Source organism: Vitis vinifera, chromosome 13 (assembly GCF_030704535.1).
Source record: "Vitis vinifera cultivar Pinot Noir 40024 chromosome 13, ASM3070453v1".
NCBI lineage: Eukaryota > Viridiplantae > Streptophyta > Magnoliopsida > Vitales > Vitaceae > Vitis > Vitis vinifera.
Window position 1 is genome coordinate 19137751 of NC_081817.1, and position 21423 is coordinate 19159173.

The 21423-nt window shown below is 37.5% G+C and overlaps 1 protein-coding gene across 3 annotated transcripts in view; it reads right to left on the reverse strand.

The window, feature by feature from the left end:
- Positions 1-21423, reverse strand: part of LOC100262596 (uncharacterized) — an 84522-nt gene that overhangs the window by 26031 nt on the left and 37068 nt on the right. For all 3 annotated transcript variants that reach the window (XM_010660622.3, XM_010660621.3, XM_010660623.3), the window contains exons 5-6: positions 12141-12278; positions 11871-12057 (exon numbers count right to left, since the gene is read on the reverse strand). In XM_010660622.3, the coding sequence (XP_010658924.1) occupies positions 11871-12057; positions 12141-12278 (325 nt within the window). The remainder of the gene's footprint in view (positions 1-11870; positions 12058-12140; positions 12279-21423) is intronic.

Sequence of the window (21423 nt, forward strand, 5' to 3'; positions counted from 1 at the left end):
AACATCAAGTTTGGGAGTCTTTTCTTGATGGTGTACCTTCTTTTCACTCAGAGTCACCAAATCCTTCCCAATTCGCGCCCACTGAGTTGTCCACACCCATGCCGCCATCAGTTCAGCCAGCCCAGCACACAAATGTTCCTTCTCCCGTGACCATCCAGTCTCCCATGCCTATTCAACCTATAGCCCCACAACTTGCTAATGAGAACTTACAAGTTTACATCAGGAGGAGGAAAAGACAGGAATTAGAGCACGGATCACAGTCAACATGTGGCCAATATATTGACTCCAATTCAAGTCTTCTTGAAGAGAACATAGGTGAGGATAGGGCTGGAGAGGTGTTAATTCCCAGCATTGATGATTCTACTTTGCCAATTGCATTGAGGAAGGGTGTTAGGAGATGTACAGATCATCCAATTGGGAATTATGTTACGTATGAAGGGTTATCACCATCTTACAGAGCATTTGCTACTTCTCTTGATGATACTCAGGTTCCCAACACAATACAAGAGGCATTAAAAATTTCAGAATGGAAGAAGGCAGTACAAGATGAGATTGATGCACTTGAGAAGAATGGGACGTGGACTATCACAGATTTGCCGGTTGGGAAGAGGCCTGTGGGGTGCAAGTGGATTTTCACCATAAAATACAAAGCAGATGGATCAGTCGAAAGATTCAAGGCTCGTTTGGTAGCTAGAGGGTTTACACAATCCTATGGGATAGACTATCAGGAGACTTTTGCTCCTGTTGCAAAACTGAACACTATCAGGATCCTTCTCTCATTGGCTGTCAATCAAGATTGGTGCTTGCAACAACTGGACATTAAAAATGCGTTTCTAAATGGGGACCTAGAAGAGGAAGTCTACATGGAAATACCACCTGGTTTCGAAGAAAGTATGGCAAAGAATCAGGTTTGCAAACTCCAAAAATCATTGTACGGCCTTAAACAATCTCCTCGAGCCTGGTTTGATAGATTCACAAAAGCAGTCCTGAAGCTGGGCTACAAACAAGGTCAGGCTGATCATACTCTATTTGTCAAGAAATCTCATGCCGGGAAATTGGCCATATTGATAGTCTATGTCGATGATATTATTCTATCTGGAAATGATATGGAGGAGTTACAGAATTTGAAGAAGTATTTGTCAGAAGAGTTTGAAGTTAAAGACCTTGGAAATTTGAAATATTTCCTTGGTATGGAAGTGGCTAGATCAAGGAAAGGAATCGTAGTCTCTCAAAGAAAATACATACTCGATCTTCTTAAGGAGACCGGTATGCTTGGATGCAAACCAATTGATACTCCTATGGAGAGTCAGAAGAAACTTGGTATCGAGAAAGAAAGTACACCGGTAGACAGGGGGAGATATCAGCGGCTTGTCGGGCGCTTGATTTATCTCTCACACACTCGGCCAGATATTGGCTTTGCAGTGAGTGCTGTAAGTCAATTCATGCACAGCCCCACTGAGGAACACATGGAAGCAGTCTACAGGATTCTTAGATATTTAAAAATGACACCAGGGAAAGGCCTATTCTTCAGAAAGACAGAGAACCGTGACACTGAAGTATACTCAGATGCGGATTGGGCAGGAAACATCATTGACAGGCGGTCCACTTCCGGATATTGTTCTTTTGTCTGGGGAAATCTTGTTACCTGGAGGAGTAAGAAGCAATCAGTTGTAGCCAGAAGTAGTGCAGAAGCTGAGTACAGAGCTCTTGCACAGGGAATCTGTGAAGGGATTTGGATAAAAAGGGTTCTTAGTGAACTGGGACAAACGAGTTCATCTCCAATTCTGATGATGTGTGATAATCAGGCAGCTATAAGCATAGCAAAGAACCCCGTGCATCATGACAGGACCAAGCATGTTGAGATTGACAGACACTTTATCACAGAGAAGGTGACTAGTGAGACGGTCAAATTAAACTATGTTCCTACCAAGCACCAAACCGCAGACATCCTCACCAAAGCTTTACCTAGGCCTAACTTCGAAGACTTAACTTGCAAGCTGGGATTATATGATATATATTCTCCAGCTTGAGGGGGAGTGTTGAAATAATGCCAAAGTTAGGACTTTAATTTAGGAATAAAAAAGGAGAGATCATTTAGGATATTTCCTTATGATTTAGTTTCCTAATTTTAGGAGAGAATTAAGCTAGATTGATTGTTTCTTATTCAGTCATTTGTGTATATATATGTGTATGGTGTGTACCGATTCATTATCAATAAAGGAGTTCAGAAATTCTTCACATAATAATAAATCAAAATTCTAAAGCTTCTGCTTGCAATAAACCCTCCAAAAGGGTCAATTTTAGCCATAATGGCTGGACCCTATCCTATAGGTTTAGAGAATACTCTTTTCACCAAAGCAAAGTAGTCCCTGAGCAACCCTCTAATCCCTAGTTATCCTAGGTTACTCAAAAGACACCCATCAAAATTTTGCTTGATAAAACTCATTGAAGGTGGTTAATAATAGAATGTTTATTTCTGATAAAAAATAATTATATATATATATATTCATGCTCACTAGGCCCCAATCTAGCAAAATGAGGTTCGACGGGTACCTACAAAGGCTTCACTAGCAAAAGCCTAAAGGAAAGAATAGAAGGAAAACAAGTACCAAATTGTTTTTTGGTGAGGGTGTTTGTTTTTTGTGTCTTTTGGGTTAGGCTGCTGTGTATACTCCCTGTATGCCTTGTGGCTTTTTGCCTTTTAATCTATTGCTTACTTATTTATCAAAAAAAAAAAAGTACCAAATTGCTTCCAAAGTCCATCTATTCTCAAAAATCCTTGCATTCCTTTTCCACCAAATACTCCAAATCAAAATGAGGCTAGCAATACACCAAAAAATTCTACGTCAATAAAGTCCCACAAAACACTTACAAGATAAGATCAACATCTCTTCCACCTGTTTAGGTGGAACTCGATCAATCCTAGCAAGTCCAAGCAGCCTGCACAACAATGCTAAGGCTGCAGGAAATATAAAAAATCATGATCAACGGATTCCCTACCCCCTTTGTACATGACACACCACTCCAAACTAAGTCTGGTAAAACCTCCTTGCTTGGAGCAAATAAGTGGTATTGACCTTATTCCACACAAGCCATGCAAGGGCATTTGCTTTTGATGGGCCTTTGGATTTCCAAATGAGTTTGCAGAAATAGTTTTAAGGAACCAAGTTGGAAAAAATAGAGAAAATTGTAAAGAAGGAACTAATTGAGAATTACACTGAATATTTCAAGGAACAAACCTTCACCGAGAAAAATTGGGCCACAAATACACATAGATTTAAGCAGAAATATGAAGACCTAGTTCTTGTAATTTTTGTAATCAAGGAGAAAATCAGGGCAATCTTGTAATCAAGGGAATTTGATAGAATTGGGTTAGGAAAGTTTTCATTTTTTTGTTCTAGGAATATTTGTATAAATATGTGGAGATGTGCAGATTGAAATCAAGGAAGAAATTTATTCTATTATTCTATTTACCTTCCAAATCTTCTTCTTCTACAACAGGAATTGAAATTCCAGGATGGAAATGGAGAGGACAAAACTAGCATTGAAGAGTAAGAAAGTCCTCAGCATCACCACCCCATAGGGGTTTCAGAATTGTTCACTAAGAGGTTTATTACCCCACCAAAGATTTTTCAAAACACAAATTTTTATACCATTACCCATAGAAATACAAGGAAGTCCACTCAGTAGCACTCCAAGGACATCTAAGTGACCATTTGACAGCAATGTTGGCATCTTATCCATTAAAGTGTGACCCCTAGATACCCAACATGACCTTGCGTTATTAAGAATTGCTCCCCTAAGGAACCTCCGTAACAACTTCCTTAAAAGGGCTCTACTCCTTAAAGTTATTCTCCCAACACCTAATCCCCTTTCCCTCTTGGCTTACGCACCTAGTTTCAATGGTGACCTCTCTTAATTTTCCCAATACCAAATCAAATAAAACAGCTTTCTAATCTCTCAATTCCAAAAGCTACTTCAACCAGAGTTTTTAACAAATATAGAGAATATAAGAGAATTAAGTAGCCAAACCAGGACTTCAGTTTAACTAACAGTGATACTCGATAGAGTATTCTTATCTAAATTTATCATAAGCGCAGAAATAGAGGCCAAACTCTTAGTTTTTGATACGTAAACACAATTCATTAAAGAGGCAAAAACCTCAACGTATACAGGACGTATACCAGGCAGCAAAGGCCAAAAACAAGCAAAAACCAAAAAACAAACCACCCCTCAACTGGAAGCTATCCACTCCAGGAAATCTAACAGGGAATGCGGCTTCTCCTCCATATACAACTTAGCCCAACCCAGAGGCCAAACTCTTAGTTAAGGTATTAGAAATGGTTATTGAAATCTGATGATCCTGTCAAATGAACATCCATCACAGTCATTAGAAAATCCACCAGAAAATGGATATAAGAAGAGTATGATTAAGGAATTAGATGCACTAAATAGCATTGAATAGGCTTTTGCCTGCAAAGACTGCAAAAGGGTATTTTGCTGTGAAACGAGAAAGAAGTGCTCACACTCAAAAAAACTTCCCAATCAATCTAACAAATGTACAGAATCTGCAAGGACTTACAACTGGTTGCACAAACATTGGTCATGGAATCTCTTTGAGTGATTCAATCATCCATAGCTGCATGCTCACAGTTCATCAATAATGGTTTTCACTAACCAGGCAACTAGTATAGAATATTTACTGTTGAAAGTTCAGGAAATAAGTATATTTTTTTCAATTATTTAATCCATTTCTAGAAATTATTTTCTGGACTTTTTTCACTTCTTTCCCAGCCTTCCATCAAAGTGCACAGAATGTTCAATTTGCATTTTGTGAGCTTTTTGTTTCTTGATCAGAAACAAAGATAGATTGTATAGTGATAAATAGATCAAGAGAAGGATGAGAGATCATCCCCACAAAATACAAGATCTGATCAGAATATCACTCAAACTCCCCCACTATATATGGAAACCTATACAAAAAATAGTCCAATTATGGCTATAAATCAAGACCAAACAAAGCTCCTCTCATTGTTGTCCACCCCATTTGAAATACAAATCAAGCACCAATTAAGTTGAATAGCATTGAAAGGAATTCCTTTAAATGTAGTAGTACAAGAAGCTTATATGGTGGAATAGAAGTAAATTAGATCCCACAAAGTATCTACTGTCCTCCACTTTTCCTCAAAAATCCTAGTATGTGTCTCTCACCACAAGATTCAACGCAAAGTGAGGCAAACGATTTGCCAAAGGGTCTTATCTCTAGCAGAACTCCCTAATCCTCTAAAAGAGATGGGCAATATATCGCAAATGCCCATGGGCGAAACAATTCATCCTAGCTATACTTGTGTCATAAACCCAAAGTTATCAGACAATGTAGAAAAAGATGATTAATCGACTCTCCACACCCCATACATAAGATGCACCAATCTAGGTTAAGGGATTTGTAAGGTCTTCTCAATTGTAGCATGTCATTGGCGTTCACCTTCTTGTACACCACTAGCCATGAGAAAGAGTTGACCTTAGATGGGACTTCTAATATCCATACAAAATTGGCTGAAAAGAAAGGACCTAAACTTGATAACTTGGACAAGGCCAAAAAGAAAGATTTTATTAAGAATAAGCCTGAAGAGAAAAGTGACCAAGCCCTTGTATCTAGGATAGAAGGAGACAAGTGCACTAAGGTGAGTGAAGACAGATGCAGTTTTTGAGGCTATAAACTCAATTCTTATAACATCTACATTCTCTGATGTGCAATTTGGATTTCACGGAATGTCAAGATTTAGAGGACATGAAGTTTATATGTTACTTATGGTATGATGTTTGCTACCTCACTCCATTTTACATAGTCATATCCGAAGAGTTCCCTAGCATTCCCATTAGTTTAATTGTGTGGGATTAGGGAGAGGTTTGTTGTTATTACATGAGGATGTCCAAGATTAAAATTGAGTGGAAAGACCTATTTCAAGTCGCTTGGAACTCAATTTTGATGGTTGTTTTTCATAAAAACTAAAAAAATAGAATGCTTGGAGATCACTAGAGGAATGTAATGAGTTCTTGTCCAAAAATGAGATCTTTTACGACTCTAACATTAATCCAAAGAACACAACCAAGATTAAAGGGAGAATTGTAAGTTGTTGACAAAGGAATAAGACATTTCAATATCACAATCGACACTATAGTGCTCATTTGATACTTGGTGATAGAGGGAATGGCATGTCGAAATGATTTTCAACTAAAGCAACTAGTATCGACATACTGAAGGATGATGATATTTCGATACACTAGTGGTATTAATTTGACAATTCGACACTAAATCAGTACTTTTGATAATTTAGGCAACAACGGTAGATGTATCAAAATCAAATTTCGATACAAGATGATTTGAAGATGTTGGAATCAACTGGTATTAGTTTGATTGAATTCATTGGCTCTATGTCGATCAAAAACCAATTATTGAATATTATTTCAACAAGAGCTTAACTTACTAGAAAGTGTTGCAAATAATTTCGATATGCGAATTGGCCATTCAACACAGGAAATGGAGTATCAAGTTGTATCAACTAGTATCTAACTATATTTTGATAGAACCCTGAACGTTCTAGAAGATCTTGTGTTCATAATCAATGAGTGAAATCATTTCAATAACCTTTGACATCACAAATCTTGTATCTAAGTGCATCGAGCTATATCGACTTGGTTAATTCAATATTGGGAGCTGAAGCAAAACGAGAAGGTTTATCAAATTGTTTATCAAATTTTTATGTTTGGTATCAAAGTCATGGTTCAAAGTCGTGGTATCGGACATTGACTCGGCAAGTCCCAAAGCACAACGATCTCAACATCTTAGATCGGAATTGGGTGATACACAAAAAATTCTAGTTTAAAAGCTCAAAAAAATTAAAAAGATTGCAAAAATTATTGCAAAAATAAATACAAATAGATAGAGTAAAAATTTAATAAAATAAACTTCTATTATATACAAAATTATTCAACTTGTGATAAAAGCATACCATAGGAATGATTTAAAATAATATTAAAAATCTTTAAAAAAAAAATAATTTAATCACTTAATAATAAATGTTTCTTATTGAAGATGGAAAATAATAAAAGTGAATTTATTTTTTATTAAAAAAAATGAATTAAATATTTTGAATCTTTAAAAAATATTCTCAACTATTAAAAAAATACAACCATGAATCATCTTTAAAAAAAATAAACATCATTTTTCTTATCAAATATATTCTAAATAAAACAATTATAGAAATAGAAATTTTTTATTTGAATGAGCATATTTGAAAATAAATATGTTTTTCTTATATATCTATTCATCAATTTTAATTTTTATGTTGATATTTGTTTCCTATTTATTTAATGTAATATTCATTATTTATTTGCTACAATCCTAATTTCCATCAAACTTCCACTATCCATTTACATACAAATATCTACTACATATTCAGTATCCAGTTAAAAAAAAATAAAAAATACCCATTGTTGAATATAATGTATTTATAGTGTACAATCTTCCTTTCCTTTCTTAATATAAGTCACATATATGGTAGTTAGTTCAACCTGGCCTTGTATGTATATTTCTTTAGTGTAAGAAGTTAAATATATGAATGAGAATTAAGGTTTTCTCTCTTTCTCTCTTTCAACACCCATGATTCAGAAACCAAAATTCCTAATCCTATCGAATACCCATAAACCATTCATCCCTTCAATCACCTATTTCCCTTCTTTGCACAATACCTATTTCACCTACAAATCGTTGACTCCCTATTTCTATGCACAATACCCATTTTTTAAAGGCAGTAAACTGGAGACAGAATAATTGTATGAAGATGCAAAAGAATGAAGATGCAGAGAGTCTAAACTCTCCATACTTCTTCATTTTCATGGGTTTCGATCTTCTCTTCTCCACCATTTCCCCTCCAATATTACCATTTTTTCCATCACCCATCCCTCTAATACTTAGTCTCGACATAATCTTGGAGTTGTCTAAGTTGTTATGCAATCCGCTCCAAGACTGCTCATATATCTTCAACTCAATCGAATTTACTCACAAAGCAACCAAATACCAAACTTGGGTATCAATTTAATAGCAGCCATGCTTGAGGCGGATACGACTCAGCCAAGTCGTACTAGTAGCAACCGAGATTTTGAACCCTGATTGAAATTGTACATGAATTGTAATAATGTTGTCAAAATTTATGTTTCATTGCTTAGATTTTCTTAGGATCTGTTGAGACTACGTGACAAGTTATCAATGGGCATAAGCAAGGTGTCTTTGCCTATAAATAGCTTGTTGGTTTAACCAAGAAAAAAGAGAATAGATTAAAAATTTAGAAAGATAATTTAGTCTTAGATTCTTAGTTTTGTATTCTGTCTTATTAGAGAATTTTCTATGATATTTTCTCAGCTGCCAAACAAGATCCTCACTGTTGAAGATAGTGTTATGGAGAGGTAGTTTTTTGTTGATATTTGGACAATCAATCACATGCAGCAAAGGAAAGAAAGCGGATGCATTTCTCTGTAAAGTTCTTCATCTTACTCTTCTAGATCTGAGATTTCAGTATTTTGAGTTAGTATTCTTCTTATTTTTCATTGTAGAACTCACCTATGCGATGCTTGTGAATGCATCAAACTCTCTATGGTACATTGATTCATTGTTTTTCTGAAGAACGCATATGTCTAGTTCTAGGAATGACATAGGAATGAATCTGAGCATGACTTAGTGATAATCTGAGTTTTAGGAAGAGATTTTCAGCATAAACAGGAAATCCTATCCTTATCTCACTGGATCTGCATGTGAATTGACCTTTCCAAATATCAATCTATATAATTTTACAAAAACTTCATTTCCTGCCCAATTTTTAAACTAAAACTTTGCATTCATATATTAATCTATGCAGATTTTATAATTTTACATTCTTTGACTGAGTATTCCCCATCTGAAATTCAATTGACTAATGCAAGAAACCTGACTTCATTTAGTAAATCCCTGTGGAGATGACCTAGCCACTGTGCTAGCTGAAAAATCCTTTTTAATTTCTAAAAAGAGATTGTTTTGGTTTCAGATTTGACAGTATCAATGATATACTTCTGGCAGAATGAGCGAAATTGATTGTTGATGAAATTTTTGAACATAAAACATTCACCAGAATTTCAGAAACCACACCACCTATGCCTTTCCCTCACTTTGCATGAACACCATCCCCTCTTTTCCTCCCCATACTTACCCTTAATGACCTTTTTCCAAAAGGCTTCTTCTTCTTAAGCATATGTCCAACACCATTTCCCTAATAGAGCCCTATTAAGCATTGAAAGGCTTCTGATTCCTAAGCCCCTCTTTCTTTTCTCCCTGCAAACAATTGGCCATTTCACCAAACGTATATTTTCTCCAAGGCCTCTTCACCCCAAAGAAAGTCCCTCTAAATTTTCTTAGTGTTAATCTAACCTTTCTAGGCATGCTAAACAAGAATATCTAATAAATAGGCAAACTGGATAACATACTACAAATTAAGGTCAACCTCCTCCCTTTTGAAATGCTTTGTCTTTTCCACAACAAACGTCTTCTATGAAATCTTTCTTCCACACCATTCCAAACTAACTCGGCTTTGAATGGAGCCCTAAGGGAAGCCCCAGATAAGTGGTTGGAAGCTTCCCAACCTTGCATCCCAATTCAAGAGCCAATTCTTCTATATTAGCTAATGCTATTGAGATTAATTCACTTTTTTCCAGGTTAATTGTCAAACCTAAAATAACTTCAAACCACATACAACCATCTTAAATGTAACATTTGACTTTGAGAGGCTTCGCAAAAGACTAGGGTGTCATCAGTAAACAATAAATGAGACACCTCCACCCCCAGCCCCTGCCCTAAAACCAATAAAAAACCACCCTCTGAGCCTTTTCCAAGAAAAAATTGAGCACCTCCATCAGTAATACAGAGAGATAGGGACTAGGGAGAGAAGGGATTCCCTTATCTCAAGTCTCATGTAGAGATGACAATGGGGCGGGTTTTTTTAGGTACCCACCACTAATAGGACGGGTTTGAAATTTAAATAAACGGGTTAAAGGCGAGTTTGGGATTTTTTTTAAAACCTGGGACGGGTTCGTAGATTGCCTTGTCCCGCCCCTGTTCTATATAAAATTAATTTTATTTAATTTTATTTTCTTATTTTTAATATATTATAATAATAATAAAATTTAAAATACTTTTCAATAAAATAAGTCATAAAAAATTATAATATTTTAATTATTTATAAAATACATTTATTTTAATGTAATTAAAAACATTTAAAAATAATTTTTAAAAAAAAATTAAAATTTTCAAATAAAGTCAAAATGGGGCAAGTATGCTCGCCCTATCCTTCTTAATTTTTTTAATGGGATGGGGATGAGAATTATTTTGAATAAACGAAGTCAAGTTTGGATAGGATGACCCATCCCGAACCTGCCTTGTTGCAATCCTTAGTCTTAGGTCTCTAAAGCTTTGAAAAAAGTTTGAAAGGGAACAGTTGACAAGCACCGTAAACTTTACTATTAAGATGCACCATCCAATCTGTTCAATCCATTTTTTACCCAACCCCATCTTTCCAATAACAGATAACAGGAAATCCCAACTAACATGATCATACACCTTTTCAATTTCAAGCTTACAAATTTAAACACTGGAGCCACTCTTCCTAATAGAATCAATTGCCTCATTAGTTTTAATCATTGCATCAAGAATCTACCTTCCCTCAACAAACGTAATCTGAAACTCAAAAACCACCTTTACAACCACCCTCTTTAGCCTATTAGCCAACACCTAAGCAAATCTCCCTATTATTAATACTCAACTTCTAAGAAAATCTCACTCCTCCACCCTCAACCATCAAATCAAACAAGTCAAAGTTGTATAAGAGCATAATTACCATAAAGACCACAAGCCTAGAAAGTAAGAGTCAAACAACTTAATGTCTTTGCATTAAACATGTTTAAGCTTTTTTAAAGAAACCACTAACAGTTTGACAAAATTTTCTTGACAAAAAAAATGACAAAATGCATATATGCTCATTTACTTAATGATAATATAAGATTATATTTAAATTACTCAAGAATAAGATACTCATGTTACATTGGGCTAGGAGGATCATTGCCATTTCCTGGCCCAACCAAGCTCAAGCAAGAACAACCGGTCAAGGCAAGTCAAGGGGCCCGTGCCCACCCCACTCTTTAGTGACAACCCATTAAACTATAGTCCATAACACAACCTAAAACCAGGACATGGTTTGGAGATATTCCAGGGGCTTCAATCTAAAACTTTAGACCTCCTAAGTCCTATGGACTAAGGACAAGAGCTTCCCCACTCATGCACCCACTTCAACCCCTTCTCACTTTATGCCTCTAAATTGCAGAATTTGAATTCCAGTATTAACACTTAACATCAGGGCCATGAAACAATGTAATATTGCTTAATGGACATGTGAACTTTGATACCAAAGATCTTGCTTCTGAATCAACATACATCTAACAATGAAAAGACCATATTTTGGTATCACAGATCTGCTTTTGAATCAAAATGTCTCACCAAGAAATGAACCATAAATGACATTGGAAGACCCGAAAATTGGAGAAAAACCAAAACATCAAGAAGCAATTCCAATTTCCACCATCACTTTCAGTTCAAAAAATTAATCCTGAACTTCCAACTATATTTTCTTAACAAATAAAACAGGAGGATGAATATTGCAATTGAGGCCTTGCTGAAGTGGCAAAGAGTTAGGGAATGGGACTGTTCCCGGTTTACTTCCATGTAACAGTAAGAAAAAATTACTTATCAGGAGAGAAAAGAAAAAAAAGAGGGTGAATATTAATAATACCAGAATTATCCAATTTATCCTGAAAGGGAACATGCATTGACTGCTGAAATGGTTGTGACCTCATCCAATTAAAACTCTGTGGAATACCACTACGAAGCATTTTTGCAAATATTGCAACTCTTCTTTGAGTGCCAGGAAATGGTTGATTTGTTTTGGGGTCTATCAAACTGAGAAGAGTGTGTGACACCTGAAAAACAATAACACCATAAAATTTTAGAACAGTCCAAATACCAGAATCAAATGACTTTTAGAAAGAGAAATTTTGCTCGCCTGTACAACTAGTTGATTACACCATAAAATAACCTGGTGTTCCATGGACAGCCAAACATTTTTCATGCCAGTGCTACTGATGGTAAATCCGTGGGTGGGGGGCACAATACCATCAAGGGATTCCAACTTTGATCTTACCTGAAAACAGAAAGCAAATGAACTGACATGTGACCATCAAGTTACACAGAAAGCATCATTAAGAAAGTGCGACAACAAGCCTAAAGCAAACACCCAAATGAAAACTGCATGGCACTGCATCAGGAGATTGCAATAGTGTGTGTGAAAATTTTTAAATTTTACATGATCAAATAAAAAAAAAACAAAAAGCAACTTCAAAAATGCACAACAGAACTTTAAAAGGCAAAAAAGTTCACATATAAAGCATCATTAAAAATGAAAATAAAATAAAAAGAATGACAACAAGAATCAAGCAAATGCTCATAAAGAGTATGTGAAGAAAAGTTTACAGCACGTGCATATTGATTTTAGTTGAATAGCACCGTGCATTTTTTTTTTTTTTTTTTGACAAGTGAACGGGTAATATGTTAAAATAAAGGTATATATGTTGTATACATATACAAAAACCAATTGGGGCGGGAACACACACAAACAACCACACCCTACGGGGAGCATAACCAATCCACAAAATCTATCAAAGAAGTGACATTATACCCCATTTACACTCTAAGCCAATCCCAAAAAAGATAGAAAAAAAACTTTTAATTGTATCTAAGCTTTTCCTATCCTCAAAAGCTCTCCTATTTCTTTCCCTTCAAATGAACCAAAAAATGCATAGGGTCAACTTTCCAAGCCTTTTTCCATTTTTTCCCAACCGAGAAACCATTCCAACTTAAGAGCACCCCCTTCACAAATGAATGCATCACCCACTATACATGAAAAAGAGCAAAAACCAGCTGCCACAATATACTTGCTTTCGGACAATGCAAAAGTATATGATCTCTTGTTTCCTCTCCAGCCTTGCACATGTAGCATCTGTTTGGCATCCTCCATCCCCTCCTTCTGAGTTGATCCTGTGTCAATATCTTAGCCCAAGTTGTCTCCCAAGCAAAAAAAGCTAGCTCTAACAGGAGCCCAAGAGTTCCACACCATACTGTGCAGTGGCTCCACTCTCCTACTTGCCAAAAAGAAGTAAAAGGACTAAACAAAAAAATCTCTATTCTTAGTCTCCAACCAAACCATGTCATCAAAAGTACCAAAAACGATGGAGTAGTTATGCAATCTCCCGAACAAGGCATCGACCTCCTCCAACTCTCAATCATTGAATTGTCTAATAAACCTCAGTCCCAACTATCCCCATCCCAAACATCTACCACCCAAGCATCCTTAAAGGAAGCAATAGCATAAAGGCCTGGGAATGCATCCCTCAAAGACATATCCCCACACCACCTATCTTTCCAAAATTTGACCCGATTCCCCAAACCAACCTAAAGGCTTGTTTTATCCTTGAAGAGCTCCCAATCAGTTCTAATTGTCTCCCATACTCCTACACCATGCCTCCCTCTCACCTCCTTTGTGCACCACACCCCCTCCTATAACCCAAACTTACCAACAATTACCTGTTTCCAAAGAGGGTTCCTTTCCTTCACAAATGTCTAAGACCATTTTCCCAAAAGTGCTTTATTGAAAAGGGAACGACTTCTAAAACCCAAACCCCCATTTTGTTTCTCTATGCACACAATCGACCAATTAACCAAATGAGGTTTTTCACCAACTCCCCTCCTCCCCAAACGAAGTCTCTTTGAATTTTTTCCAATCTAACCGCCACTCTTTTGGGGATAACAAAGAGGGACATAAAGTAAATGGGTAAACTAGATAAAGTACTCTTAATCAATGTTTGTCTTCCTCTTTTCAACAGATATCGTCTCTTCCACAAAGCAAGCTTTTTTTAAAACCATTCCTCTGCCCCTTCCCAAGCCCTACTAGACTTGTAAGGAGCACCCAAGGGGAGGCCTAAGTAAGTGGTTGCTTACAACCTAAAACCTTGACAAGCTCCTCTAAATTTTAAACCTTCCCAACGGGAATCAATTCACTTTTCTCCAAATTAATCTTAAGACCCAGGAAAGCCTCAAACTACATAAAAACCTAGCTCAAATACTCTAAGTTTTCCTTGCTTGCATCACAAAAAATGAGAATATCATCTACAAAAAACAAATGGGAGACCTCTACTCCCACAACATTCCTTTCTTTAACCCAAAAACCCTTAATAAAACCACCATCCTTTGCCCTAGAGAGCAAACAGGAAAGGATCTCCATCACCAAAATAAACAAATTAGGAGACAAAGAGTCTCCTTGTCTCAACCCCTTAGAACTACTGAAGAAACCAGAAGGAGTGCCATTAACCAAAACAAAGAAATGAACCGTAGAAATACACCATCTGATCCAACCCAACCACTTAGAGCCAAAACCGATTTTATCCATCATAGCTATAATGCAATTCCAATGTACATGGTCATACGCCTTTTCTATATCCAATTTGCATAGCAAGCCTCTCAAATTATCTTTAAGTCTAGAATTTATGGCCTCATTAACTATCAAAACTGCATCTAAGATTTGTCTCCCCCCCCCCCACACAAAAGCATGCTGAAAATCCGACACCAAAGTGCCCACCAGCTTCTTGAGCATTGGCTAGAACTTTGGCCAACAACTTATACAAACCCCCAACCAAGCTAATAGGCCTAAAATCCTTTAACTCTTCAACTCCCCCTTTCTTTGGCACTAAAACTACAAAAATAGCATTTAAACTTCTCTTAAAGCATCCCGACTCAAAGAAGTCGCCAAAAAAGCCCAAGACCTCACTTTTAACAACATTCCAATAGTCTTGCCAAAATGCTTAAGTAAAACCATCTGGACCCATGACCTTATCTCCACACAAGCTAGACAAGGCAGAAAAAGTCTCTTCTTCAGAGAAAGGAAACTCCAGGGCTGCTGATTCTATGGGTGACAGAGAAGTAAACACCAGCCCCTCTATACTGGACCTCCACTCCCCCCATCTCATAAAGCAACAATTGAAAAGCTCCTGCCACCCTCTCTTTAATATTGTTCTCCCCTACTAGTAAATCACCATTTACCCTTAACTTTTCCAAAAAACTCATCCTTCTATGAGCATTAGCCATCTTGTGGAAAAATCTGGTATTTTTATCCTCTTCTTTTACCCACAGCTCTCTTGATTTCTGCCTCTAGAAAATCTCCTCCAACATTGCCCATTTTTTAAACTCATCTACCGTTCTCCTTTTAACCTCAAACTCATCCACTCTGAGGGCTCTTTCTCTTTCCTTTGCATACTACTAACCTAACTGCACCAGAGCCTCAAGTTTTTTGGTGGATACATTCCAAAACACCTCCTTGTTCCACACTTAAAGATCCTGCTTCAAGCTTTTGAGCTTAACCTCCAAAATATGACTATAAGACCCCCGGATGCTATATCCCTCCCACCAATTCCTTATGAGATCTTTGAACCCTTCCTCCTTTAATCGCATATTTTCAAATCTGAATCGAATCGTTCCATTTCTAATCCCTCCCCCATCCACATATTGGTGCATGATCAAAGGTTAGGTTTGGACGGATATTCTTAACCAATCCACTGAACGGGTCTTCCCAATTGTCAAAAACTAGAAAATGATGCAACTTAGAAGCTGAACTGTTGTTTAAACCACCACACCATGTATACTCACCACCGGACAAGGTAAGGTCTTTAAGGCACAGCTCATCGATAACCTTTGAAAAACGTCTCATTGTAGCCGAAATTCTCATACAACCACTCCTTTCCTCCGGAAATCTCACCACATTAATCTCCCCCAATACACATAGGATCCCTCCAAATACCTCTTATAGCACCCAACTCAACCCAAAAAGCTTCCCTCTCCTCAACTAAAATAGGTCCATAACCACCCAAAAACATCCACACAAAACTACCCTTGGAATTTCTAAATCGATGCGACACTGAAAAGGCACCTACCTCCATCTCAAGAAGCTCCAACACTCGCTTATCCCAAAATACCACAATTCCCCCTGCTTGACCCCTAGCATCCACTGCCCTCCTGTCCAAACATTTGCCCACACCTAGGCTTTTCACCAATCTGGTTGTTATCTGTTAAACCTTTGTTTCTTAAAGACAAACAAGATCGGCCAAGTACATGCGAATCAAAGATTTGATCACACTACGCTTATCCCCCTCATTAATCCACAAAATAATCCGGAGTTTCATTGACTTGCCTTGACCAAATCCCTAAAAATTGTCCCCCCTCCTCTCCCACAACTCAATCCAGACTTGTAACTAAAAGAGCATTCCAATTTCCAAAGCTCCCTCTCCAACTTTGATCCACTCACATTTTCCTTTTTGGTCGGGCCTTATTGTCTTCCATTTTATTCTTACTTCCAATTTTTTCAAGAGGCCTAAAATTTCCACTTCATAATTATCCACCTAAAATTTCCACTTCATAAAAGCCCCAAAACTTTGCTAAAAGCCACTAATCTGCTAAAGTTTCCTTGGGAATAGGGAAAATCCTGTCGTTGCTTCTCTAGGGCACTTCCCTTCCCCATAACATAAGCCTCTACCTCCTCCCCAACCGAAAGCCTCGACTCCACATCAACGCAATTTGGCTAAAGATTTACCCTCAACCCATCCTTCAAGATCATGGAGAGGGGGTCATTTCTCACATCTTCTACCAACAATGGATCCTCCCTATCTGTCAACACCAAATCTCCCCTGCAAATCATCCCTACGACAAGCCTGCTTGAAAAGCCCAAAAAGAGGAGTAGAAGAGAGAGTCCCCCCTGCTTTGGAAATTGAGATAGACATCATACCTTGAGAATGCACAACCTCCGACATCAAAACCTCATCCACATGTGAGAAATCCTCCTTCGAGAACCTCCTACCATGCTCGTCAACAAGGGACACCCCCCCACTTAAGGCAAAGAAGATCCCCACTATAAGGTAGAGAAAAGGGTTAAGCCTTACACCCATCTTTCTCCTCTGCGTCTCCAAGGGTCAGGCCCAAAAGGCTCTCATGGCCAAATTACTACGAAAGCCTTGGGCCCTTACTAAGGCCCTGCTATCAACAAGCTAGCCTAGCCACCCATCTTTGGGTCAGACCACACCAAAGGCCCCAACCACTTCATTAAAGGTCTCCTTTAACCAGGATAGGCTTGCTTTTACACCCATAGGCCTCTGTAAAGCTGCTCCAGCTATAGATGTCTAACCCTCCTCCCACGCAGCACCTGCAAAATTCTGCTCCTACACCTCTAATTACAGCCTTCCCGCAAAAGGTATTGGAAAGGCTACCTCTTCTACAAGCCTCATCCTACCAAAAAAACGACACCTCTTCTGCTAGGTTTGACCTCGCGAACCCCACACAACCTGCCGCACATGAATCACTACTCTTCTTCTCCCTTGCCTCCTATCACTCAACGTGGGGAACCACCAGAGCTGCCCAATAAGGGATCTTCCACCACAAATTCACCGAATAACAAAGATCTCCGACCACTACTTGTAACTTCCCTAGTACCTTTTTTCCATTTCTTTTGATTAACACTCATGTCCATTGTAAATTTCTACCCCCCGTTGTCTTCTCATCCACCCCCACACAAATCGTCCACTAGCTTAAAGATATCATTTGCCACAAGCATAGCAAGAGCCCCACAATCCTCACCTAGTAGGAACTTGGTTGAGCTCTCTCACTGAGACATCCTACTATTGGACTCCATCTTTTCAGCTTTAATGGTTTCTGCTTGAAGACTCTCAAGCCTTCTTGTAGCACCCTCTCAGCCTTCCTTTTTTTTTTTTTTGAATCAGAAACGAAGAAAAATATATTAAAAGAAAAAAAGATACAAGAGAAAAAAGAGATACAAGAGAAAGAGAAGAAACAAGAGAAGGATGAGAGATCCTTCCCACAAAAACAAAAACTGAACAAAAGAGAAAACACCCAACTTTAGAAAACTAAATACAAAGAAAAACCCCAACACTCTCAAACTTTTGAAACACAAACCGCAGTTCAGTTGATTTGTAAAACACTAAGAGGAACTCCGCTAAAAGTTACAGTACAAGAGACCCAAAGAGAGGAATAGAAAAGAAGCAAGTCCCATAACATCTCTTCCGTTCTCCCCTTGTCCTCAAAAATCCTATTGTTTCTCTCTTGCCACACCATCCATAATAAAGTAAGGCAAGCGATTTACCAAAGTGTCTTGCCTCTTAATGAATTCCCCAAACCTTTAAAAGCAATAACCATCATGTCCACAATACTCCTTGGAGGGATCCAAGCCAACCCTGCTAGATTGAACAGCTTGTGCCAGAGTCCAATGGTAACAGGACAATGAAGAAAAAGGTGGTCGATCAATTCTCCATTTCCTTTGCAAAGAATGCACCATTGAGGACAGAGGGATTTGTAAGGTCTTCTCAATTGCAACTTGTCATTGGTATTTACCTTCCCATATACTACTAACCAAGCAAGGGTCGTAACCTTTGAGGGGGCTTTTGAACTCCACAAAAACTTGGCCCGAAGGAACAAGATAGGATTTAAGACTTTTGACAAGGCCAAGAAAAAAGATTTCACTGAAAACAAGCCTAATGATGACAAAGACCAAGCTCTTGAATCTACTAAAGAAGGAGAGAAAAACACTAAACTAAGGAAGGACATGATTCTCTGAAGGAGATCAATTTTTGTATCAATAAGATTATGAAGGAAATTAAAATTCCAAGACAATGGAAAGGAATTGCTAAGGACATTTGAGACAGTGAGGTTTTTCACAAAAATAACTCTATAAAGACCAGCAAATTGAGAGTACAAAGTTTGGTTACCCCTCTTAGCTTCCCTTGCCAACTCAAATTCAAACAAAATATAGGTCCCTCCCAAAGGGAATAATGATAGTTTCCCATTCAACCTCCAATAGTACCTAGCCCAATCCTCCAGAGAGGACAACAATGAACCCTCCTCTGAGACTCACCAAGCATAGATTAAGATACTGCAATTTGTTAAAAGAGTTGACTCCCCTATACTACAACCACACCTCCACCCTTTCACTTCCCTATTCTGGCATGGGATTGGCCCCTACATACCCTTGACTCTACCCATCTTTCACCTTAAAGGCATCAAGCATTCTTTCTTGGAGCTCTATTCCACAGCCCTCAACTTCTGAGCAAGAACAAACCAACCCCCCCTCGGCAATCCCTTCCCCTCCGAAAAAATCAACATGAATCGATTCACCTCCACAAAAAACATTGAACACAACAGGTATCTTCTCACCTCATTGTTGCGCAACTAGAGCTTATAGCTCCTTCCTCCTTCCACCCAAGAATTTTTTACCTCCTTCAAGCTTTCCTTCTAGCCACATTCCACTCCTTCTAAGAGTAAGGACATACTCCTCTCTCCAAATCTAATCCAAGAAGAGAAATTTCGACCCCTCTCTGTAATTACCCCAAACAACTTCCCTTTAGACAGTTCTACCAAAATCTCGAAGGACTTGGACTCAATCCCAAACCAAGCCCTTCCTCTAACCTTCATCTCATTCAAAGACGACATTTACTTATTCAAACTAAATAATGTAAGAAACATTGAGAATGAGAACCTTGTTACATATATTCTTCTGCTCCCTTGATGGATTGATGGACGGATGTGTTACAAAACAATTCAAGTCCTTGGTAATTTTACTAACAGACAAGAGATTACAAGACAAGTTTGGAACATGTAACATATTTTTCAAGGACAAAGAAGAACCGTGCATATTTACCTAAATATCGCATTGGTTTACAAGGTTATCATTAATTGTAATGGTTTTAAGGTGGTCACCAGTTGAATGAGGTCATCACCAATTGAACAAGATTTTTTTGATAGGTAAAAACACAAAAATATATTATATATAAAGAACAAATGGTGCCCAAAGGTCAACCCAAAGCATATAGGGAGTACACAACAGGCACCTAAAGACAAAAACAAAAAAAAAAGTAAGCGATAAAAAAAAAATATCACCCACCCTCATCTAGAACCCAACCAATCAAAAAAGTTGATTAAAGATAAAGGTCTTTCATCTATAAACAATTTAGTCCAAGACCAAAAACTACAAACAAAAGAATTTTTCATCCTTTGAATCGAAAGCTCCTCATTATTGAAGGCAATTCTATTTCTTTCCTTCCAAACCATCCAAAAGAGACATAGGGGAGCTATCTTCCAAACCTTTTTACGCTTTTTGCCCACAAAGGAACCATGCCAACCAAGGAGGGTCTCTCTAACAAACGATTGCAAGACCCACATCACACCAAAGAGTGCAAAAATTAACTCCCATAAAACCCTAATCTTAGTGTAATGAATTAGAATATGATTTATAGACTCTTCTTCAACTAGGCAAAGGAAACATCTATTGGCTAGAGACCAACCCCTCCTCTTTAGTTGATCCAAAGTTAAGGCCTTACCCCATGAAGCTTTCCAAGCAAAAAAAAAAAAAAAAAAACCAATTTGGAAGGAACACAGGGCTCTAAATGATGCTCCTAAAAAACAAGACTGCATTTCTAGGCTCCAATGCACCATAAAGGGACTTAACACAAAACTTCTCATTCTTAGTCTCTTTCCATAGCACCCTATCACCAATTGAACAATATTATCATGAAGTACATGAAGTTTTCATTATTTTTTTTATTTTTTTTTGTCAAAGAAAAAAAATATTCATTGAAAATTATTTAAAAGTAAATGTGAAGGATGTCGAATCCTTTCCGAATATACACACTCTTATCTAACATACAAATGAATAAGTTTTCTCCAATATACCAACAAGACATAGCTCAATATAGTACCACAAAAGTTATACCCACTAGGATAGCCCAGTTAGTCAAGGCAAACACTGGGAAATGAGGTCCCAACAAGTGGCACATAGTCCTAGGTTCGAATTCTGTCACTGATGATACCTTAAAATTTACTCAATGTTGGTTGTTGCGGGATGATCAACACCCTGAGGTTTAGGTCTCTATGGAGAGTCCCAAGGGTTTGGCCATGAAAAATTCCTCGGTTATCTTAAAAAAATAAAAAATAAAAAAAATAGTACCACAAAAGCTATACAAAAGAAATGCAACTCTACTCTCTTTAAGGATCAATACATATACAAAAAGAGACCGAAGCTTTGCAATTTTCACCTTTTTGATTTACACATCAAATTCCAATTAAGATTAATAACATTGAGAGAAATGCACATGAAAGTTGAAGTTGTTAAGGTACAAAAGGAGAAATAGATATAAATTAAGTCCCTTATCAACCATTTACTTCTCCACTTGTCCTAAAAA